General features: G+C 40.1%; 2 protein-coding genes across 2 annotated transcripts; both read left to right on the top strand.

The window, feature by feature from the left end:
* The first annotated feature begins 12,087 nt into the window (after nt 1–12,087).
* LOC149922268 (uncharacterized) lies at nt 12,088–13,110 on the top strand. Its single transcript, XM_090163322.1, has 2 exons — nt 12,088–12,374; nt 12,452–13,110. The coding sequence occupies exons 1-2, from the start codon at nt 12,178–12,180 to the stop codon at nt 13,056–13,058; spliced, it is 804 nt and encodes a 267-aa protein (XP_090019448.1). The 5' UTR covers nt 12,088–12,177; the 3' UTR covers nt 13,059–13,110.
* A 181-nt stretch (nt 13,111–13,291) lies between these two features.
* LOC149922267 (uncharacterized) lies at nt 13,292–16,861 on the top strand. The gene is made up of 2 exons (XM_090163282.1): nt 13,292–13,642; nt 14,929–16,861. The coding sequence occupies exons 1-2, from the start codon at nt 13,461–13,463 to the stop codon at nt 15,644–15,646; spliced, it is 900 nt and encodes a 299-aa protein (XP_090019408.1). The 5' UTR covers nt 13,292–13,460; the 3' UTR covers nt 15,647–16,861.
* The last annotated feature ends 2,629 nt before the right edge of the window (nt 16,862–19,490 follow it).

Below are 19,490 nucleotides of genomic sequence, written 5' to 3'. Positions count from 1 at the left end.
TCTTAAATTTTTAATTATAAATATGTGGCCCTTTTAATATAAATATGTGGCCCCTTTCAGAAATGCAGGGGGGCTAAAGCCCACTTCAGCCCACCTGTACACTAGCCAGAGGAATATAGCTTTTTCTAGCGCTTGTGCAAATCGCTCTTGCGAAAAATGTACTAATACAGCTGTGTTTTGTGACGTTAGAGCAGCATTTTAATAAGTTAGGCAAGACCACTTTTTATTTTATAAAATCCACTATTCAACCTTCAAAAAAATAAGAACAACTAAATGTAACAAAATTCAGTCTGCAAGAGAAGTATGCCTATTGGAAAGTTAGCACCTGTTGAAGTAACGCCAGAAACATGGAATCCATATTCAATAAGATTGAATTCACATTTCACGGTCAATGACGTACAAGATGACAAAATAAAAGCAGCATCCCTATTCAGTCTTTGGCCCGTAAGAATTGACATTATTTACGAATTTAACATTACCAGAGGATATCGCCAAACTGACAGCACATTTCTACCCTATCCCTTCTAAGTAAGTAAATATGAAGAGAGATTTACATTTACTAAACTTCTAGACTAGTTTAAACTGATTAATAATGTAACACTATTAATGTTTTGTAGTATGTTTACTGATATTAGACATTTTATATCGATAAAAAGTTAAAAACATTAAAATCCCTTAAAAAGTAATTTATGTTTTTATTTATTTTTTCCGATTTGCGGAAAATTTTCCGCATTTTATTTTTCCGGAAAATTAACAACACTAATATGAAGCGTGGTAGATGAAATTTTGAAAGTTAAATCGTTAGCCATCACTAGGGATGATATCAGAAATAAACCAACAAAGCTATGTCGGTGAACCGAAACATCTAGAATTCCATAAAGCTTTTTATACGTTGCAGTTTGCAAATTAACGTTTAATCTTCATTCCCTTTCAATGTTTCCCAAGCGTCAAATATGAAGATTTGAGTATCGTGACTCATTACGGGACCCATATGGATGCTCCTTGTCACCTCAGAAAGGGGCCTTGGTGTCTCGATGATATCCCGCTGGAACGACTGGTCTTAGTTCCGGTCAAGGTGATTGAGGTCACTCGCAAAATGAACCCTCAAAGAGACTATCAAATCACGGTTCAGGACATTGTGGATTGGGAAGCGGAACACCATCAACAAGTACCGGATAACAGAGTGGTCCTCTTCTACACAGACACTGTCTCCCGAGGGCACCCACTGGTTGGTGAAGAAAAGAACAAAGTTGTCCATCGACTACGGAGAGTTGCCAGATTTACTGTCGCACAACTACCTAACGGGCGCTAGTATGTACATCTTTGAAAATTTTATGAATTTGAACCTGCTGCCCTTAACTGGGGCCACGATTAACGTTGGAGTGATGAAATTGGGAGACGAAGTTTCTGGTGCCCCAGCCAGGATTTTAGCCATGTAGAATGTCTTTATGTCTGTTGTAGAATAAGCTTCTGATTCATTAAAATTAACGTTGAATTTCAACTACTCCTTCTATACTATTTCTATAACCCCCTCTGGATTCCTGACTTCAACACTTTCTACTTTTCAACATTTGAAGTTAATTTAGGTTAGATTTACTTAACAAATCATACGTTACAAATTAAGTTAATTATTTTAGTGCTTGTTTAACAACATCACCTGTTAGATTTCGTAAAAGCCATTTGGGGCAAGAAAACTGTTAGATAACGTGACTTTGAGAGGAGAACCTGTGCCAGCGTTCAAATTAGCTCCGTATAAATAATAATCAGCTAGGCACCACATTTAGTTCCACATGACCATTCTTTCAAGTTAATTCGGTTTGAATTTAATTAAGAAACGAAATCCGATTATTCTGTTGTACTCGTACCTGGTTAAATAATTTCTGTCCGTTATTGAGTATAGCACAATTCAGATTCCCGGAGTATACTGACTGGCACTCTACAAACATTTAAAGAAGGGGGTTTTTTTTTATTCAAGGAAGAAAGGGCTGATTGAGTCTGAGAAGACCGCGAACCCGGCGAAACACCATCTGATTAATCAGGGCGAGATTTGTGTAACGGCCACGCCAACGGGGGGATACGTGGGGACAGGGGTGGGGACACCCGTGGCGGAAGTATTCCGACCACCCGTTGGGGAATTGGTAGTCGTCCTCACACGACCATCCACAAACTCTGCCTCCCGGACGCCTGGGATTACAGGAGTGAGCCACTACTCCCGGCTTAAAGAAGGGTTATTAATCTAATTCAATTTTACTATTTTATTTTACTCGACTTTGGACTTTCGCCTCTTTGCGTCCCTTATCTATTTTTCCGGCTGGTCTCGACTTTCAATTTTTTTCTCGACTCCCACCCCTTTGCTTCCCTTATCTCTATTCTTGAGTTCCTTGCGCCCGTCCCCACCTTTACACTTTTTAGCGGGTTAGTGTGAAATTCGTAGAAGGGGAGTTAGTGTGAAAGAAAGGGACTTCGTAGAAGGGGAGTTAGTGTGAAAGAAAGGGACTTCGTAGAAGGGGAGTTAGTGTGAAAGAAAGGGACTTCGTAGAAGGGGAGTTAGTGTGAAAGAAAGGGACTTCGTAGAAGGGGAGTTAGTGTGAAAGAAAGGGACTTCGTAGAAGGGGAGTTAGTGTGAAAGAAAGGGACTTCGTACAAGGGGAGTTAGTGTGAAAGAAAGGGACTTCGTAGAAGGGGAGTTAGTGTGAAAGAAAGGGACTTCGTACAAGGGGAGTTAGTGTGAAAGAAAGGGACTTCGTAGAAGGGGAGTTAGTGTGAAAGAGAGGGACTTCGTAGAAGGGGAGTTAGTGTGAAAGAAAGGGACTTCGTACAAGGGGAGTTAGTGTGAAAGAAAGGGACTTCGTAGAAGGGGAGTTAGTGTGAAAGAAAGGGACTTCGTAGAAGGGAGTTAGTGTGAAAGAAAGGGACTTCGTAGAAGGGGAGTTAGTGTGAAAGAAAGGGACTTCGTAGAAGGGAGTTAGTGTGAAAGAAAGGGACTTCGTAGAAGGGGAGTTAGTGTGAAAGAAAGGGACTTCGTAGAAGGGGAGTTAGTGTGAAAGAAAGGGACTTCGTAGAAGGGGAGTTAGTGTGAAAGAAAGGGACTTCGTACAAGGGGAGTTAGTGTGAAAGAAAGGGACTTCGTAGAAGGGGAGTTAGTGTGAAAGAGAGGGACTTCGTAGAAGGGGAGTTAGTGTGAAAGAAAGGGACTTCGTACAAGGGGAGTTAGTGTGAAAGAAAGGGACTTCGTAGAAGGGGAGTTAGTGTGAAAGAAAGGGACTTCGTAGAAGGGAGTTAGTGTGAAAGAAAGGGACTTCGTAGAAGGGGAGTTAGTGTGAAAGAAAGGGACTTCGTAGAAGGGGAGTTAGTGTGAAAGAAAGGGACTTCGTAGAAGGGGAGTTAGTGTGAAAGAAAGGGACTTCGTAGAAGGGGAGTTAGTGTGAAAGAAAGGGACTTCGTAGAAGGGGAGTTAGTGTGAAAGAAAGGGACTTCGTACAAGGGGAGTTAGTGTGAAAGAAAGGGACTTCGTAGAAGGGGAGTTAGTGTGAAAGAAAGGGACTTCGTACAAGGGGAGTTAGTGTGAAAGAAAGGGACTTCGTAGAAGGGGAGTTAGTGTGAAAGAGAGGGACTTCGTAGAAGGGGAGTTAGTGTGAAAGAAAGGGACTTCGTACAAGGGGAGTTAGTGTGAAAGAAAGGGACTTCGTAGAAGGGGAGTTAGTGTGAAAGAAAGGGACTTCGTAGAAGGCAGTTAGTGTGAAAGAAAGGGACTTCGTAGAAGGGGAGTTAGTGTGAAAGAAAGGGACTTCGTAGAAGGGAGTTAGTGTGAAAGAAAGGGACTTCGTAGAAGGGGAGTTAGTGTGAAAGAAAGGGACTTCGTACAAGGGGAGTTAGTGTGAAAGAAAGGGACTTCGTAGAAGGGGAGTTAGTGTGAAAGAGAGGGACTTCGTAGAAGGGGAGTTAGTGTGAAAGAAAGGGACTTCGTACAAGGGGAGTTAGTGTGAAAGAAAGGGACTTCGTAGAAGGGGAGTTAGTGTGAAAGAAAGGGACTTCGTAGAAGGGAGTTAGTGTGAAAGAAAGGGACTTCGTAGAAGGGGAGTTAGTGTGAAAGAAAGGGACTTCGTAGAAGGGAGTTAGTGTGAAAGAAAGGGACTTCGTAGAAGGGGAGTTAGTGTGAAAGAAAGGGACTTCGTAGAAGGGGAGTTAGTGTGAAAGAAAGGGACTTCGTAGAAGGGGAGTTAGTGTGAAAGAAAGGGACTTCGTACAAGGGGAGTTAGTGTGAAAGAAAGGGACTTCGTAGAAGGGGAGTTAGTGTGAAAGAGAGGGACTTCGTAGAAGGGGAGTTAGTGTGAAAGAAAGGGACTTCGTACAAGGGGAGTTAGTGTGAAAGAAAGGGACTTCGTAGAAGGGGAGTTAGTGTGAAAGAAAGGGACTTCGTAGAAGGGAGTTAGTGTGAAAGAAAGGGACTTCGTAGAAGGGGAGTTAGTGTGAAAGAAAGGGACTTCGTAGAAGGGGAGTTAGTGTGAAAGAAAGGGACTTCGTAGAAGGGGAGTTAGTGTGAAAGAAAGGGACTTCGTAGAAGGGGAGTTAGTGTGAAAGAAAGGGACTTCGTAGAAGGGGAGTTAGTGTGAAAGAAAGGGACTTCGTACAAGGGGAGTTAGTGTGAAAGAAAGGGACTTCGTAGAAGGGGAGTTAGTGTGAAAGAAAGGGACTTCGTACAAGGGGAGTTAGTGTGAAAGAAAGGGACTTCGTAGAAGGGGAGTTAGTGTGAAAGAGAGGGACTTCGTAGAAGGGGAGTTAGTGTGAAAGAAAGGGACTTCGTAGAAGGGGAGTTAGTGTGAAAGAGAGGGACTTCGTAGAAGGGGAGTTAGTGTGAAAGAAAGGGACTTCGTACAAGGGGAGTTAGTGTGAAAGAAAGGGACTTCGTAGAAGGGGAGTTAGTGTGAAAGAAAGGGACTTCGTAGAAGGCAGTTAGTGTGAAAGAAAGGGACTTCGTAGAAGGGGAGTTAGTGTGAAAGAAAGGGACTTCGTAGAAGGGAGTTAGTGTGAAAGAAAGGGACTTCGTAGAAGGGGAGTTAGTGTGAAAGAAAGGGACTTCGTAGAAGGGAGTTAGTGTGAAAGAGAGGGACTTCGTAGAAGGGGAGTTAGTGTGAAAGAAAGGGACTTCGTACAAGGGGAGTTAGTGTGAAAGAAAGGGACTTCGTAGAAGGGGAGTTAGTGTGAAAGAAAGGGACTTCGTAGAAGGGAGTTAGTGTGAAAGAAAGGGACTTCGTAGAAGGGGAGTTAGTGTGAAAGAAAGGGACTTCGTAGAAGGGAGTTAGTGTGAAAGAAAGGGACTTCGTAGAAGGGGAGTTAGTGTGAAAGAAAGGGACTTCGTAGAAGGGGAGTTAGTGTGAAAGAAAGGGACTTCGTAGAAGGGAGTTAGTGTGAAAGAAAGGGACTTCGTAGAAGGGGAGTTAGTGTGAAAGAAAGGGACTTCGTAGAAGGGAGTTAGTGTGAAAGAGAGGGACTTCGTAGAAGGGGAGTTAGTGTGAAAGAGAGGGACTTCGTAGAAGGGGAGTTAGTGTGAAAGAAAGGGACTTCGTAGAAGGGGAGTTAGTGTGAAAGAAAGGGACTTCGTAGAAGGGAGTTAGTGTGAAAGAAAGGGACTTCGTAGAAGGGAGTTAGTGTGAAAGAAAGGGACTTCGTAGAAGGGGAGTTAGTGTGAAAGAAAGGGACTTCGTAGAAGGGAGTTAGTGTGAAAGAAAGGGACTTCGTAGAAGGGGAGTTAGTGTGAAAGAAAGGGACTTCGTAGAAGGGGAGTTAGTGTGAAAGAAAGGGACTTCGTAGAAGGGAGTTAGTGTGAAAGAAAGGGACTTCGTAGAAGAGGAGGTTTAGTTGCGATTTTTAAGTAGTTCAAGACTTTTTGCTACGCCTGTGGCGTTATTGCTACCGTTTTTGCTGCGCGTGTGGCGTTTTTCCTACAGCCTTTACCTTTCTTACGTACAAATCTAATTCATTAAAACTAAGACCCCGGTCGAAGCCGGGTATTAAAAGTAAAACTAGTTATCTATAACTATAAGTCTTAAAGTTTGTCCTTTTATTTATTTATTTGTATGTCCTGTTCCTAAAAACTCGAGAACGGTTAGCTCTAGAGTTTTGAAATTTTAACTCAATGTTCAGGGTCTGATTTCCAACTAAACGCGCCTAATTCCAAATACCGGACATGGTTATTAATCTAATTCAATTTTACTCATAATTCAATTTTATTTTACTCGACTTTGGACTTTCCCCCTATCTCCCGCACCGTCCCTTTGCTTCCCTTATCTCCTCCTTTGAGTTCCTCGCGCCCGTCCCGGCCTTTAAGCTTTTTTAACGGGTTAGTGTGAAATTCGTAGAAGGGGAGTTAGTGTGAAAGAAAGGGACTTCGTAGAAGGGGAGGTTTAGTTGGGATTTTTAAGTACTTCAGGACTTTTTGCTACGTATGTTACGTTTTTGCTAAGAGGACTTTTTGCTACGCGTGTTACGTTTTTGCTAAGATGACTTTTTGCTACGCGTGTTACGTGTGTTACGTTTGTGCTAAGAGGACTTTTTGCTACGCGTGTTACGTGTGTTACGTTTTTGCTAAGAGGACTTTTTGCTACGTGTGTTACGTTTTTGCTAAGAGGACTTTTTGCTACGCGTGTTACGTTTTTGCTAAGAGGACTTTTTGCTACGCGTGTTACGTGTGTTACGTTTTTGCTAAGAGGACTTTTTGCTACGCGTGTTACGTTTTTGCTAAGAGGACTTTTTGCTACGCGTGTTATGTGTGTTACGTTTTTGCTAAGAGGACTTTTTGCTACGTGTGTTACGTTTTTGCTAAGAGGACTTTTTGCTACGCGTGTTATGTGTGTTACGTTTTTGCTAAGAGGACTTTTTGCTACGTGTGTTACGTTTTTGCTAAGAGGACTTTTTGCTACGCGTGTTATGTGTGTTACGTTTTTGCTAAGAGGACTTTTTGCTACGCGTGTTGTGTGTTACGTTTTTGCTAAGAGGACTTTTTGCTACGTGTGTTACGTTTTTGCTAAGAGGACTTTTTGCTACGCGTGTTATGTGTGTTACGTTTTTGCTAAGAGGACTTTTTGCTACGCGTGTTACGTGTGTTACGTTTTTGCTAAGAGGACTTTTTGCTACGCGTGTTACGTGTGTTACGTTTTTGCTAAAAGGACTTTTTGCTACGCGTGTTATGTGTGTTACGTTTTTGCTAAGAGGACTTTTTGCTACGCGTGTTACGTGTGTTACGTTTTTGCTAAGAGGACTTTTTGCTACGTGTGTTACGTTTTTGGAAAGAGGACTTTTTGCTACGCGTGTTACGTTTTGGCTGCGCGTGTTGCGTTTTTGCTACGCATGTTGCGTTTTTGCTACGCATGTTGCGTTTTTGCTACAGCGTTTACCTTTGTTACGTACAAATCAGATCTAATTCATTAAAACTAAGACCCCGGGCGAAGCCGGGTATTAAAGCTAGTTTATTATAATATTTAAATATATTTTCGAGATAAACATTTTGTAGGTCGCGATCACCATTTCGTAGGTCGAGATCGCCAATTTCAATGTCGTAATCGCCATTAACTATTTGGGCACCACTGTTATAACTGCATTTTTAAACAAGTCTCAAGTGGACTTTGAATTACTTATATAAATTATATTTTAAAAACAATCATTTACGTAGATTAAGCGTGACTTCTAACTAGGTCTATGAAAATAAATAAAGGTACGTCAATAAATTTATCGACCTAAGTATATCAATCCTTTAAAAAATGCGTTACCGGTGGTAAAGAACTTTAGACCATGGATAGTAGATTTTACAGGATCGGTAAAAAGCCTGGTGTTTAGCCCCCGTAAACCAATCACACTAAGGGAGTCGTCCAAGGTTATTTGAAAAAAAAAACAAGTATCGCTAAGAGTGGACGATACTGTTCGAAAAAAGAAAAAAGATAACATTTAAACCTACGATTACATTTAAAGAGACTTATTTTGTACTCCTTAACCAAACTTTATTTTATTTCTTCATTTCGGAACGACCTAAATTTTTGAGCCCTTTCACTGGGCCTTTTACAATGGAACTGCTTTACTTCCGTTTCCTCTTTTACAAAAAAAGATATACAAAGATGACCGGTGACGGGTTTTGCCCAATCGCCGGACCTCTTATTTTGAAATTTCCAATAGGCGAGAGCGTCCGTTGAAGAGCCCCCAAATTCGACTCCTTCTACCTGTCCGTCAATGTAGAGCTACGGGTGACTAAGATGAAAAAAAAAAAAAAAAAACATTGAAAGCGGAGACCAGCCGGAAAAATAGATTAGGGAAACAAAGTCGAGTAAAATAAAATTGAATTTGATTAATAACCATGTCAAATTAAGGCGCGTTTAGTTGGAAATTAGGCCCTGAACATTGAGTTAAAATGTAAAAGCTCTAGAGCCTAGAGCTAACAATTTTCGAGTTTTAATTTCCACATGTGTTGAGTCCGTTGAAGAGCCCCGAAATTCGACCCCTTAATTCTACCTGTCCGTCAATGTAGAGCCTACGGGCGACTAAGATAAGCCCTTCCCGTCAAAACCTCCAGCAAAGAGGTGAAAGTCGAGTAAAATTGAATTAGATTAATAACCATGTCAGGTATTTGGAATTAGGCGCGTTTAGTTGGAAATCAGGCCCTGAACATTGAGTTGAAATTTCAAAGCTCTAGAGCTAGGCTAACCGTTCTCGAGTTTTTAGGAACATGACATTTACAAATAAATAAATAAATAAATAAATAAAAGGACAAAATTTAAGACTTATAGTTATAGAATTTAAGGGAACCTTTCTTGGTATCGAACTATAAGTTCCAGTACAGATGTGGTTGTCTTAACGCAAACAAGGGCGATTAGGATTGGGTGGACATTGCCAACACTCTTTATATTTTAAATATAATATTCGCCCACCCCTACTATCAAGTGTAAGATAGAGTTTGGGTTTGCTCATTAATTAGTAATTCACGATTTTAAATAAATAAATAATCAGCTAGGCTAATATCAAAGGCACACCCTTAGGCCCAAGTCATCTAGCGATTTATAATGCCTTTGAAACAGGTGGCCGGGTTACAATGCGGTGGAATAGGGTGTACCTAGATTTTAGGGAGGGGGGTACAATCAATTTAATTATACCCCCCCCCCCAAATTGCCCATCCAAAAATTTCATAGATCAGAATTTGGTCTATAATTTCCCAAAACCCCAGAAATAATAATTATATTATACATAATCTGTTCATATAATTATATAAATTAAGAAAGTGCTATTTGCTAAACACTACTCTTTTGTCATGAAAATCACTTGCAAATATGCCATAGAAATACATGATTTTATTGGAGTGCTGTGGGCTGACCGAGACTTTTACTTTTGTACCCCACCAAATATTTTCCTTCCACTGTTTATGACTCATTCTTATATAGAAATATCAAAACAACGATATGTATGTATGTACTTTAGTTTTATTATATTTGGCTTAGTCACCTATTTTATGGGCTATGTCTTAAAACCAACGTTTATTCAAATTAAAATAACGGTATTCATTCACAAATCAAACGCGTGATATTAAGACATTCGGCGCTGCAGAGTGGAATACAACACTTGTATCCGTGTCTACACCCTTTGTTTTCGGTGCAGAGTGGTTTCGGCGAGGAACTGCTGGCAGCCAGACACGAGGCTGTAGTCACTGGGCATTGGCAACTATTCGGTATGCCATTGCAATCTGTCAATATTTAAAAATAATTAATTTTCTTCATTTTAATATTTCGGAGTAATAAATATTCTTCATTTGAATAATTCAGAATAATACACTTTTCTTCATTTGAATAATTCAGAATAATAAACTTTTCTTCATTTGAATAATACAGAATAATAAACTTTTCTTCATTTGAATATTTTGGAATTGTAAAAAAATTTAATGTGAAAATTTCAGAATAATAAATAATATTTATTTTAATTTTTCAGAATAATAAGTTTTATTTATTTGAATATTTCAGAATAATACCATTTCTTAATTTTAATTTTTCAGAATAATCAGGTTTCTTCAATTTAATTTATCAGAATTATAATTTTTTTCAATTTAATATTTCGAAATATTTCATTTTCTTCAATTTAATATTTCAAAATATTACATTTTCTTCAATTTAATATTTCAAAATATAAAATTTTCTTCATTTTAAAATTTCAAAATATAAAATTTTCTTCATTTTAAAATTTCAGAATAATTAGGTTTCTTTATTATCTTCATTCGACGGAATTATTAAACCTAATGTATTAAGCTTACCTTTGTCCTTTTCGCAATCAGTATCAGTCAGTAACAGTATTAAAATAACCGCAGCTAAGTTCGCTGGCCACACCATTATGAAAGTGTCAATTTCGAAAATCGCTTTCCTGGTTCGAGCTCTTGTCTCTTTCGGAAGGATTCTTTCTAGTATTGTCACTGATGGAAAATAAAGTATTGGTGTTGCTGCTATTACGTTTATGCTTATTGCAATGGGAAATAGCAAAATTCCCGGATTACCTGTGTACAAGCCGAGGCGAACGAAACATTGCACTATCGGTAAAGGTATATCCCCCCCCCCCCCGTGTGGTATTTCCCTCCAATGCTTAGGTGCTTACTTCGGTTTATGGTTTACTAGCTTTAATACCCGGCTTCGCCCGGGGTCTTTTTGATTTGTACGTAATAAAAGTACGGTACCATAACAAAACCGTCTTCAGAAAACTTCTTATTTTTATTTCCTTCCAAAGTCGAGTAAAATGAAACTGAAAATTGAATTAGATTAATAACCATGTCAGGTATTTGGAATTAGGCGCGTTTAGTTGGAAATCAGGCCCTGAACATTGAGTTAAAATTTCAAAGCTCTAGAGCTGACCGTTCTCGAGTTTTTAGGAACATGACATACAAATAAATAAATAAATAAAAGGACAAACTTTAAGACTTATAGTTATAGATTTATTTAAATAATTATTACCTACGACTTATGGGTACCATTGGGTAGGCAGCCAATGTTGCCAGTACGCAAAGAGGTAATAAATAATCAAAAATGACTAGAAATAAAATAAATAATACAATATTTACAAAAAATACCACGCAGACAACACATATAAAGAAGTGGTTAGTCGTCAATACGCATATGATCGTATAAGATTTAGAGAAATATTTAAAGGGGAACGGCCAAGCTTTTCCAAATATGGTCTTATTTCCGTATCAAAAGATCGACCAAAAGATTAACAAGACGTTCAATATAACACGTACCTTTTTTTGTCTTGAAAAAATAGCTTTTGGCCCAAAAGGTTGAAACGAAAAATAACGCCAGGTGTTTGGGTTTTAATTTTCGCCGCCATCTTAGGGGCTGCCGCCAGCGCCCCTAACCCCGTATGAGCGATTTGCGAACTATCCTAACTTTTAAAATCGCGCAATTTAGGCTTAGGTCTCTTATAACTGGAACGCGCCGCGCGTGCAGAACAAATTTTTCGCGTCTTCAGCAGCGCGCTTTTACGTTGTTTTTCTGTCTCACCGACTTCAGACCAGGTGTCGCGGCGGACGCGCGCTTTTCGATTTCCCGAAATTTCTTTATTTTATTAAAAATTAACCATTCAATATTTTTTGATGCGGTTTTCGCCATAAATTTTAGTTTTTAATGGGCTATAGGGCTATTTAACTGGTTAAAGCTTGACCGTTCCCCTTTAAGATATTCCAATCACTGACAATATTATGATCAAAATATTGCAGTCTTTTGGCCAACTTGTAACAGTGATTAAGCGTTTGCCGATAAGAAATTGGATAGTTCTTGTATCCAATAAATATGGTAAATATTTCGAAACAGAAAAAAGCCCGGTTATCATGACGACCAAGGTTATTCCCAAAACATTTCTAAGATTTCGCAATCGGTTTCAGTCAGGACGAAGCGCCATGTAACACTGTCTTCACCGAGTTGTAATCTAATCGACGATCGGCCAAGGCGGTTCAACAATGTTAGAAATTTTTTTTCTTCAATTAACGAGTAATAAAGAGCAAAACCGGTTCTTCTGTCCTCAAATAAATACATTTTGGCATAGTTATTTCTTTCAGTCACGCTTCGCGTACCGATGCTGACGATAAATTTCCTAACTTAAATATAGAAAAGCTTGCCAAATCTACCAAGACGAATATAATTCGCCATTCTCAGTCAGTTCGGCATGAAGTTACTAGCTATCGCGGTTGTGGTCGCGGCGTTTTCGTCTCTGGCGAACGCTGACCACGTTGTTAAAACCGGAAGAAGTTTGCACTATGTGGACTTAACCAGAGAACTGCACGAAAGCATCCCCAAGCACCCCATTTACAAAGGCCTAGATCTTAAGTCCAAAGAAATTCTATTCGGAGCAGAAAAATTAAAGTGAGTTCAATTTAATTTACGTAGTTCTATTATAATGTTTCGAACTTTTTGAGTGTATTTTTGTTACTCTTCCGAAGAGTGCGAGTGGATGATTTTTCCATGCCGACGCATTACGGGACCCACATGGACGCCCCCTGCCACATTAGCGGGAACTGGTGTTTGTCCGACATCCCCTTGGAGAGATTGGTCGATGTCCCAGCCGCTGTCATCGATGTCAGTAGCCAAATCTTCCTTAACGAAAGCGTCATAGACGCCGATTACCTAATCTCAAAAAAGGACATCACCGAATGGGAAGGAAAACACGGTCGGATCCCCGAAAGGGGGATTGTATTGTTCTACACGGGATGGGAGCGCTATTGGGAGGACAGCGTGTTGTATTTGGGCGGTAACAGCGTAGAAAATACCCACAGTCCCGGACTATCGAAGGAGGCCTGCGCGTTTCTGGTCGAAGAACGGCCCACCATCTACGGAGTTGGTATCGATACGGTGAACGTTGATTCCGGACAATCGCAAAACCTCGAAGCGCACGTCATTTTAACATCGGCCAATATGTACGCCGTTGAAAACTTGTACAACTTGGGCAGACTGCCACCGACTGGATCGGACGTCACTCTGGGGATACTGAAGCTAGGCCGGGAAGCTAGTGGAGCTCCCGCTAGAGTTATCGCTCGATACTTTGGATAAATTGTTGGTTCATTCTTCTTATTGAATAAAGTTCTTTTTCATAATAATAATAATAAACGGCACGACGTTGTCATCTTTCATTGTCAAAATTTTCCCATTTCAATCTCTCAACGATAATTTTGTTTGTACTTGATACTCTTCCAAGTGCGTCTCGAGAAAAGAGTTGAGGCTTTTAATCTACGCGTTCAAATAAATATTTATTAAGTTAACAACGACAGTCAAAGTCGACAAGGTCACCGGCGATTTCGTTCCTAGAGATATCAAGAACGCCTGTACGAGTTCCTCGTACGAGACCCTCATTAAACGCAGCCGCGTCTCCTAAGCCAGTCTTCAAGACGAGAGAAATATCGTTTGAAGGAACTGGTTTTTTCTAACTTGTTTTTATTCTTCTAAATTGCCGGAATGTTTCGTCAATTAGGCTTAGCGATTCTCTTTTCGTTCGGTTTGTTGATATCTCGTACGAACGCCGATGAAAATAAATATTACGATTTATCGCACACCGTCGTTGAAAACATAGCGAGATGGCCGACGGTCAAAGGGTTGCGGAGGAGTGTTACCGAAGGACAGAAAGCTAACGGAATTTGGTACGTTATTCCTCAATTGATTTTGAAAGTTTAAAAGCGTTTTTAGCGCCGAAATCGTCATGACTGGCATAAATTTAGTCCTTCTACCAAAACCGTTCATTTTCTGTATTTCTTCAACTGAATTCAGAGTGACTATTGTCTAATTTGCTCAACACTAATAAAAACAAGATGTCCCGGACATTTAAGTACACACAATCATCCCGATGTATTAATTATATTTTAAATATTAAATTTAAATCTTGTAGAAATTAATTTTCGAGTTACGAAAGCTTTAATTTAAATGAATTTTTAGAGAAACCGAAATTTTCGAGTTACCGGGTTTTGGAAATAAAGTAACGAACGCGAACAAGATGAGACGCCAACGATTTAGATGGCACGAAATTCAAATATAACAATAGTGCGTACACGGGTTGTGGGGTACCTCGAATTGGCCAGATTTCTAACTTAAAATTAAAATTTCTTAATGCAACTGAAAACATAGTTCAGAAATGATCAGTACTAACTAAAAATATAATATTCAACCCAGTCACTCTTAATTTCGCTTAGATTTAAAAAAAAATTATATTGGGATACCGAGGCCGGTAAATAAAGCGTCGAACTAGATATCGTTGAATTTTATAATCCTAACTGGTAAAGAGTTATGTACGACACGGCGGAATCGGCGGCATCGGCTACACTGTACGTGAAACCAAAACACACAAATCCCTTGCATTGTTGTAGGTCACACCATTGTATTTCAAGTTGTATTAGTCATATTAGCTATTTCTGATTCTCACCAACACAGGTATGTAACTAAAGACTAGCGCGTTTTTGCAGATTTTGAGAAACTGCCATTTTCCGAGTTAGTTACTTCTAAGCATTCTTGATTTTAATTAATCTATGTCACATCTTGAAAAATTAACCAACTGGTTCGAATGGGCGGATATTTGAGATTTTTCGATTTTATTAAACTCATTATTAATCTCACTTATGAGTTTTATTTTGGGCAATCTACCATCCGTCTTAACAGCCTAAAATGTTACATTGTATAGAATCGAATCTTTTTCAAAACATAACTGTTTAAAAACGCCATTTTTAGTAATATAAAAATTTTGTGATTTAATAATAAACTAACTGGAATGCTATTTGGGAGTAAGAAGCTATTAATTTTAATTTCTTAACAAAGAGACTAATATTAAAAAAGTTTAAAGTTTCAATTAAATCTTACTTGGTGCCGTGTGAAGCTTCTAAAATTTGGGAATGGTTTGACTCGGACCCTTTTGATAATGTGTCCTTCGTTTTCCAAGGTACAAAGTCGAGTCCGTAGAAATGGGTACTCATTTGGGCACGCACCTAGACGCCCCTTGCCATTTCGCGCGAGACTTTTGGGGAGTGGAAGACATCCCGTTTCAACGTTTAGTCGGAGTGCCTCTAGTGGTGATGGACATCCGCCATAAGGTCTTCAAGAACGACGTGGTTGTTGACAGAGACGCCGAACTGCTCCCCGAGGACATTCGCAACTGGGAGGACAGACACGGTCGTTTGCCTGACGGAGTCGTGGTCATGGTTCTGACCGGGTTTGGTCGTTTCTTCAACGACACTAAGATGTACCGCGGCACGGAAAGCAACGACCCCGGCCAGCATTCCTTCCCCGGCGTCTCGCCGACCGCCGCCGACTTCCTGGTCAAGTTCCGGAATGTATACGGCCTTGGCATCGACGGGCTCTCCATCGACTACGGGAAGGGAGACGGACAAACGCACGAGATTTTGGGCAAAAAGAACATCTACGTCTTGGAGAACGTGTCGCCGGTCTTGGAACAGCTACCGGAGTCTGGCGCGACGCTGAATGTTGGGGTCGTGAAATTGGGAGGTCACGCCAGTGGGGCCCCCGCTCGCTTGATGGCCATTGTGCCTCAGGGAGCGTGTAATCTGTCTACGCACATTTCATCTGCCTACTCATACAAGTCCCAACTACCCCCATTATTTTCGCTACTGTGCGTTGTTGCTCTCAGTCTCAATATTTAGCATACTGATTACGATGTGGTATGATGCAAAAAAGAAAGAGGCTTGGCTGCGCTAGACAACGTGTAGAGAGAGAAGTTGTAACGTTTTCGTGGTAAGGAGGCTAATACTACCCTCTGACCAGCGTATTCGATAACGCTACAGGTAGTTTTCATAAAATTAATAAAGATTAGAGGAACATAGAACGCTGAAAATTACGACAATTAATATTGAGAAGCAATTTAAATATACCGGCATTAAATTTACTATTAAATCCTAACAACCTAGTTGGCCAAATTCCCTATTACTACGATGTAGCGTTTGGTGGTTGGTGGCGCGATAAATATCATCACAAAGTGTAAGACTGTACTCACTAAAACCATGTCTACACTCCTACACGTACTTCGTACACGTTTTCTAGCGCTGGCTTAAACTCTCTAAGCCTGTACAATTAAACGTGTAATATTTGGTATCCACTAGCGCGCGTAACGACGCGTTTCTCAACTTTGGCACTCTGACAGGTTTCACGCGCTTAAAAGAAATACGCTCTAGTGGAACCCAAGCTCAAAGCTGCAAGTGGCGGCTCTATTGTAGTACCTGTACGTTAGGTGTCGTTTTCGGCAATGCGTTCAAAATACGAACCGAGGCTTAGCGACCAATTTTAATCGCAAATTGTGATAAACATCTTTTCAAAGATGGTTTGATTTGGCACTTTTTAAAGAGTTACGATAACATCGGGTGATCAAATTTAAATATTTCACGCTGCAACGACGATAGGGGGCAATAGTATACGGGGTCTTTTCGGTGAAATACGGATAAACATCCAAGAGATTTTCTTTAGGGCCACCACTTGCTTCAACGTTAAATTTATTTCAATTAATCTTAATTATAAAACATGTTAAACAGTGAAATAATAATGATAATAAAATTATTCGTATTTAACGACTTTATATGTTGCGAATTTTATCTCTCAATAGGCGCATTAAGGCTTGGTTCTCGGAAATACTACTTCTTGGCGATTTCCTTGAAGGTGTTTTATTTAAGCACCTATTATTTATTTTGATATATTTTAACGGTAGACAGATACGTAACAGCTCTATCCTTTTTCGCAAACTTTTGCTTTAGTTTGAGGATCAGACTATTCAAGTTGATTTCGGAGTAGAGATGAGTTTAAATAGTGTGTTAAAATATGGATTTTAACAAGTAAGACGTCTGACGTTAGCGAAATATGTACGAATTGATCCAGTCAGCTCTTTAAATGTAAATAAAGTCGTTTAATTTTATAACGGTGCTCTCTTTCCACTGATACTACGTACCAGAAGAATTCGGCGACAGGCAGATCAAAGGGGTTTCACTCTCGGTCATTGAAAATGACCATCATCGTGCGGACATTATATTCATAATAGTGGTACCGGGATATATCATTCTACAGCGTGCGGGTTCTGCTCTTGCGATCGGAATTTGGAAAATAACGGACATTATCACTACAAGCAGGACTCCATACCTCTACTTGGAATGCTTATCTCGGCAAATTTTCGTCTCGATGTGGCTGACGGTTTATTTGACGTCACTATGTTAACTTAACAAACAACAACGTGAGAGGGGAGCGCGTGCAAAGGGGAGTTTTTCTCTCGTAGGCGGGGCCAAAGCCGTCAGAGTGATCTTACCATACGTGATAAAGCAGGATAAGCATTCCAAGTAGAGGTATGGATTCCTGCTACAAGTCAATTTACTCACTTAAACCAATCCTAGATCGAAGTGGCAAATAGCGCTTGTATCCAAACTCGTTTTTAGGCTTAGTATTAAAAGCACGAGGTTTCCTGATTGTTACTGGGGTTTCAAGAATTTCCCGTCATTTGTGGTAAGAAAAAATGTTAATAATAATAATAATAATAGTCAGCTATATAGGCTAATACCCAAGGCACCAGTGGTTCCTAGGCGAAGTGATATAACCACGCAGGTAGCACAATTATTAATCCAATGTGGGACACTTTAAACAGAAATCAAAATGCAGACGGGATAACAGTAAACTACTTGGAATGTCTTAGGAGCCATTTCTACAGCGCTCTCAAACTCATTGGTTATCTGCCGTCGATAAGAAGACGGCCCGCCGGAAGGAAATCTACAGGTTTAGTTCATAAAATTTTTCAAGTTTAAAAATGAAATGGATTGTGCAACGAAATTTGGGAATTAAAATAAAGTTTTTGAAATACGAGTCCTATTTGTATACGGGGGGGGGGCAAAGTAGTTGAACAACCCCTCCCTACGTTTGAGAGTTGTGTGGGGCACCAGCTCGGTCGGCGAAGAGAGGAATCGACTTTGTTGGTCGCCGTCCTAAGTGCTCCCCCTTCCCTCACTTAATGGCCGACCTTTCTTTTTCATCCTTCGTTCAAAAAAATACCGTGCCGATGGTCAAAGGTTTTCGAGGAAAATGTGTCACCTTTCGTGTTGACGAATTTATGACTGTGTTTTGAAAGTGTATGCTTAGGTTTCGGGGGAATATTTTTACTTGTCAGGGGATTTTACCTTTTTAGTTCCACATCGAGATATATATATATATATCGAAGTGGGACTATTGCTATGGATGGATTGTCGTTAAGTGTTTGTTTGTCGTGGAAAATCAACGACACGGTAGATGGAGCTGCGAAAAATAAATTTTATAAATTCTTTCATCATGAAGTCACTCCGTTACTACCTCTCGGTAAAATATTCCCCAAAGTGACAAAATTATGGAGCAATATTATAGATTTATGCTAAAACCAAAAACTAAATCAAAACCAGGGTGAACGAGAGGCGAGCCTGGCGATTGTTACGCGACCTTTGTAAATTCGAACAACTTATCAGTGTTCCGTAAAATTAAAATCCTATATTGGGTCTTGGACCTTTGGGTCAAATGTACGTTTAAAAGAGTTCTTAGTTGAACCAATAGTAAAAATCAGTCGTGCTATGCGCGAATACCAGCTATCTCGTTGTCGGAGCCATCTTCAATCGTCTAGTCTTCCTCTGTGGCCAACTGGATCGGATTTACATCCACCCTTGGGTATCGGCGTGACGTTAGCCCGACTCCAATCACACGGAATAGCACCGGCGTCATAAAACAGCTGGAAGATAGTCGAAAGCGGAGCCGCTAATGCATCGGCGCACTGGCGCAATACAATTGAATGGATGCCTTTCCACGATAATCCCAACCCACACGCATCATCATTCCCAACCCTCATTCAAATAAACCTCTACACTACTACTGTACAAAATCATTAAAACGATACTATTAAAAACTGATAAAAACTATTTGCCGATTCGTCACCTTCGGAAACGGAATTTGAAGAGTTCAGTATCCTGAGTACCGCCCAATTGCTCTCCTGTCCCAAGTTCTGAAAGCCGATGAGCATGTCTGCCATGTTTACGGATTTCATCCAGCACAATCTGATGAACCCGTTCGAGGAACTTCGAGCACGGCTTCAGGAGTGGCTTCGGCACCGAAACCCAGCTGCTATACTGCGTCGCGGATTGGACCTCTGGCCTTGAGCAGGCTGGCCGTGTCGACATCATCTTCCTTGACTTCCGCAAAGCATTTGATTCGGTCCCCCACACTCAATTTCCTTTCAAAATGGAATAACACTATTCAATTTTGAATGCCGCTTCAAATAGGCATTCAAATTTAACCGCTACCATTCAATTTTAAAAAAGCTTTCAAATTGACGTTCTAATTTTACTAATTCCTTTCAATTTTGAATAAACATTCACATTGGCGTTCAAATTTAATAAAAACCTTTCAAGTTCAATTCACCAGTCATCCTGGCGTTAAATTTTGACTACAAGTTCTACATCCATTCAATTTAACAGCTTTTTACACAAAAGATCGTTGGTC

The sequence above is a fragment of the Leiobunum rupestre genome, chromosome 11, assembly GCF_980474605.1.
Source record: "Leiobunum rupestre chromosome 11, qqLeiRupe1.1.hap1, whole genome shotgun sequence".
In the NCBI taxonomy this organism is placed as follows: domain Eukaryota; kingdom Metazoa; phylum Arthropoda; class Arachnida; order Opiliones; family Sclerosomatidae; genus Leiobunum; species Leiobunum rupestre.
This window is presented reverse-complemented; position numbering and strand designations above follow the sequence as displayed.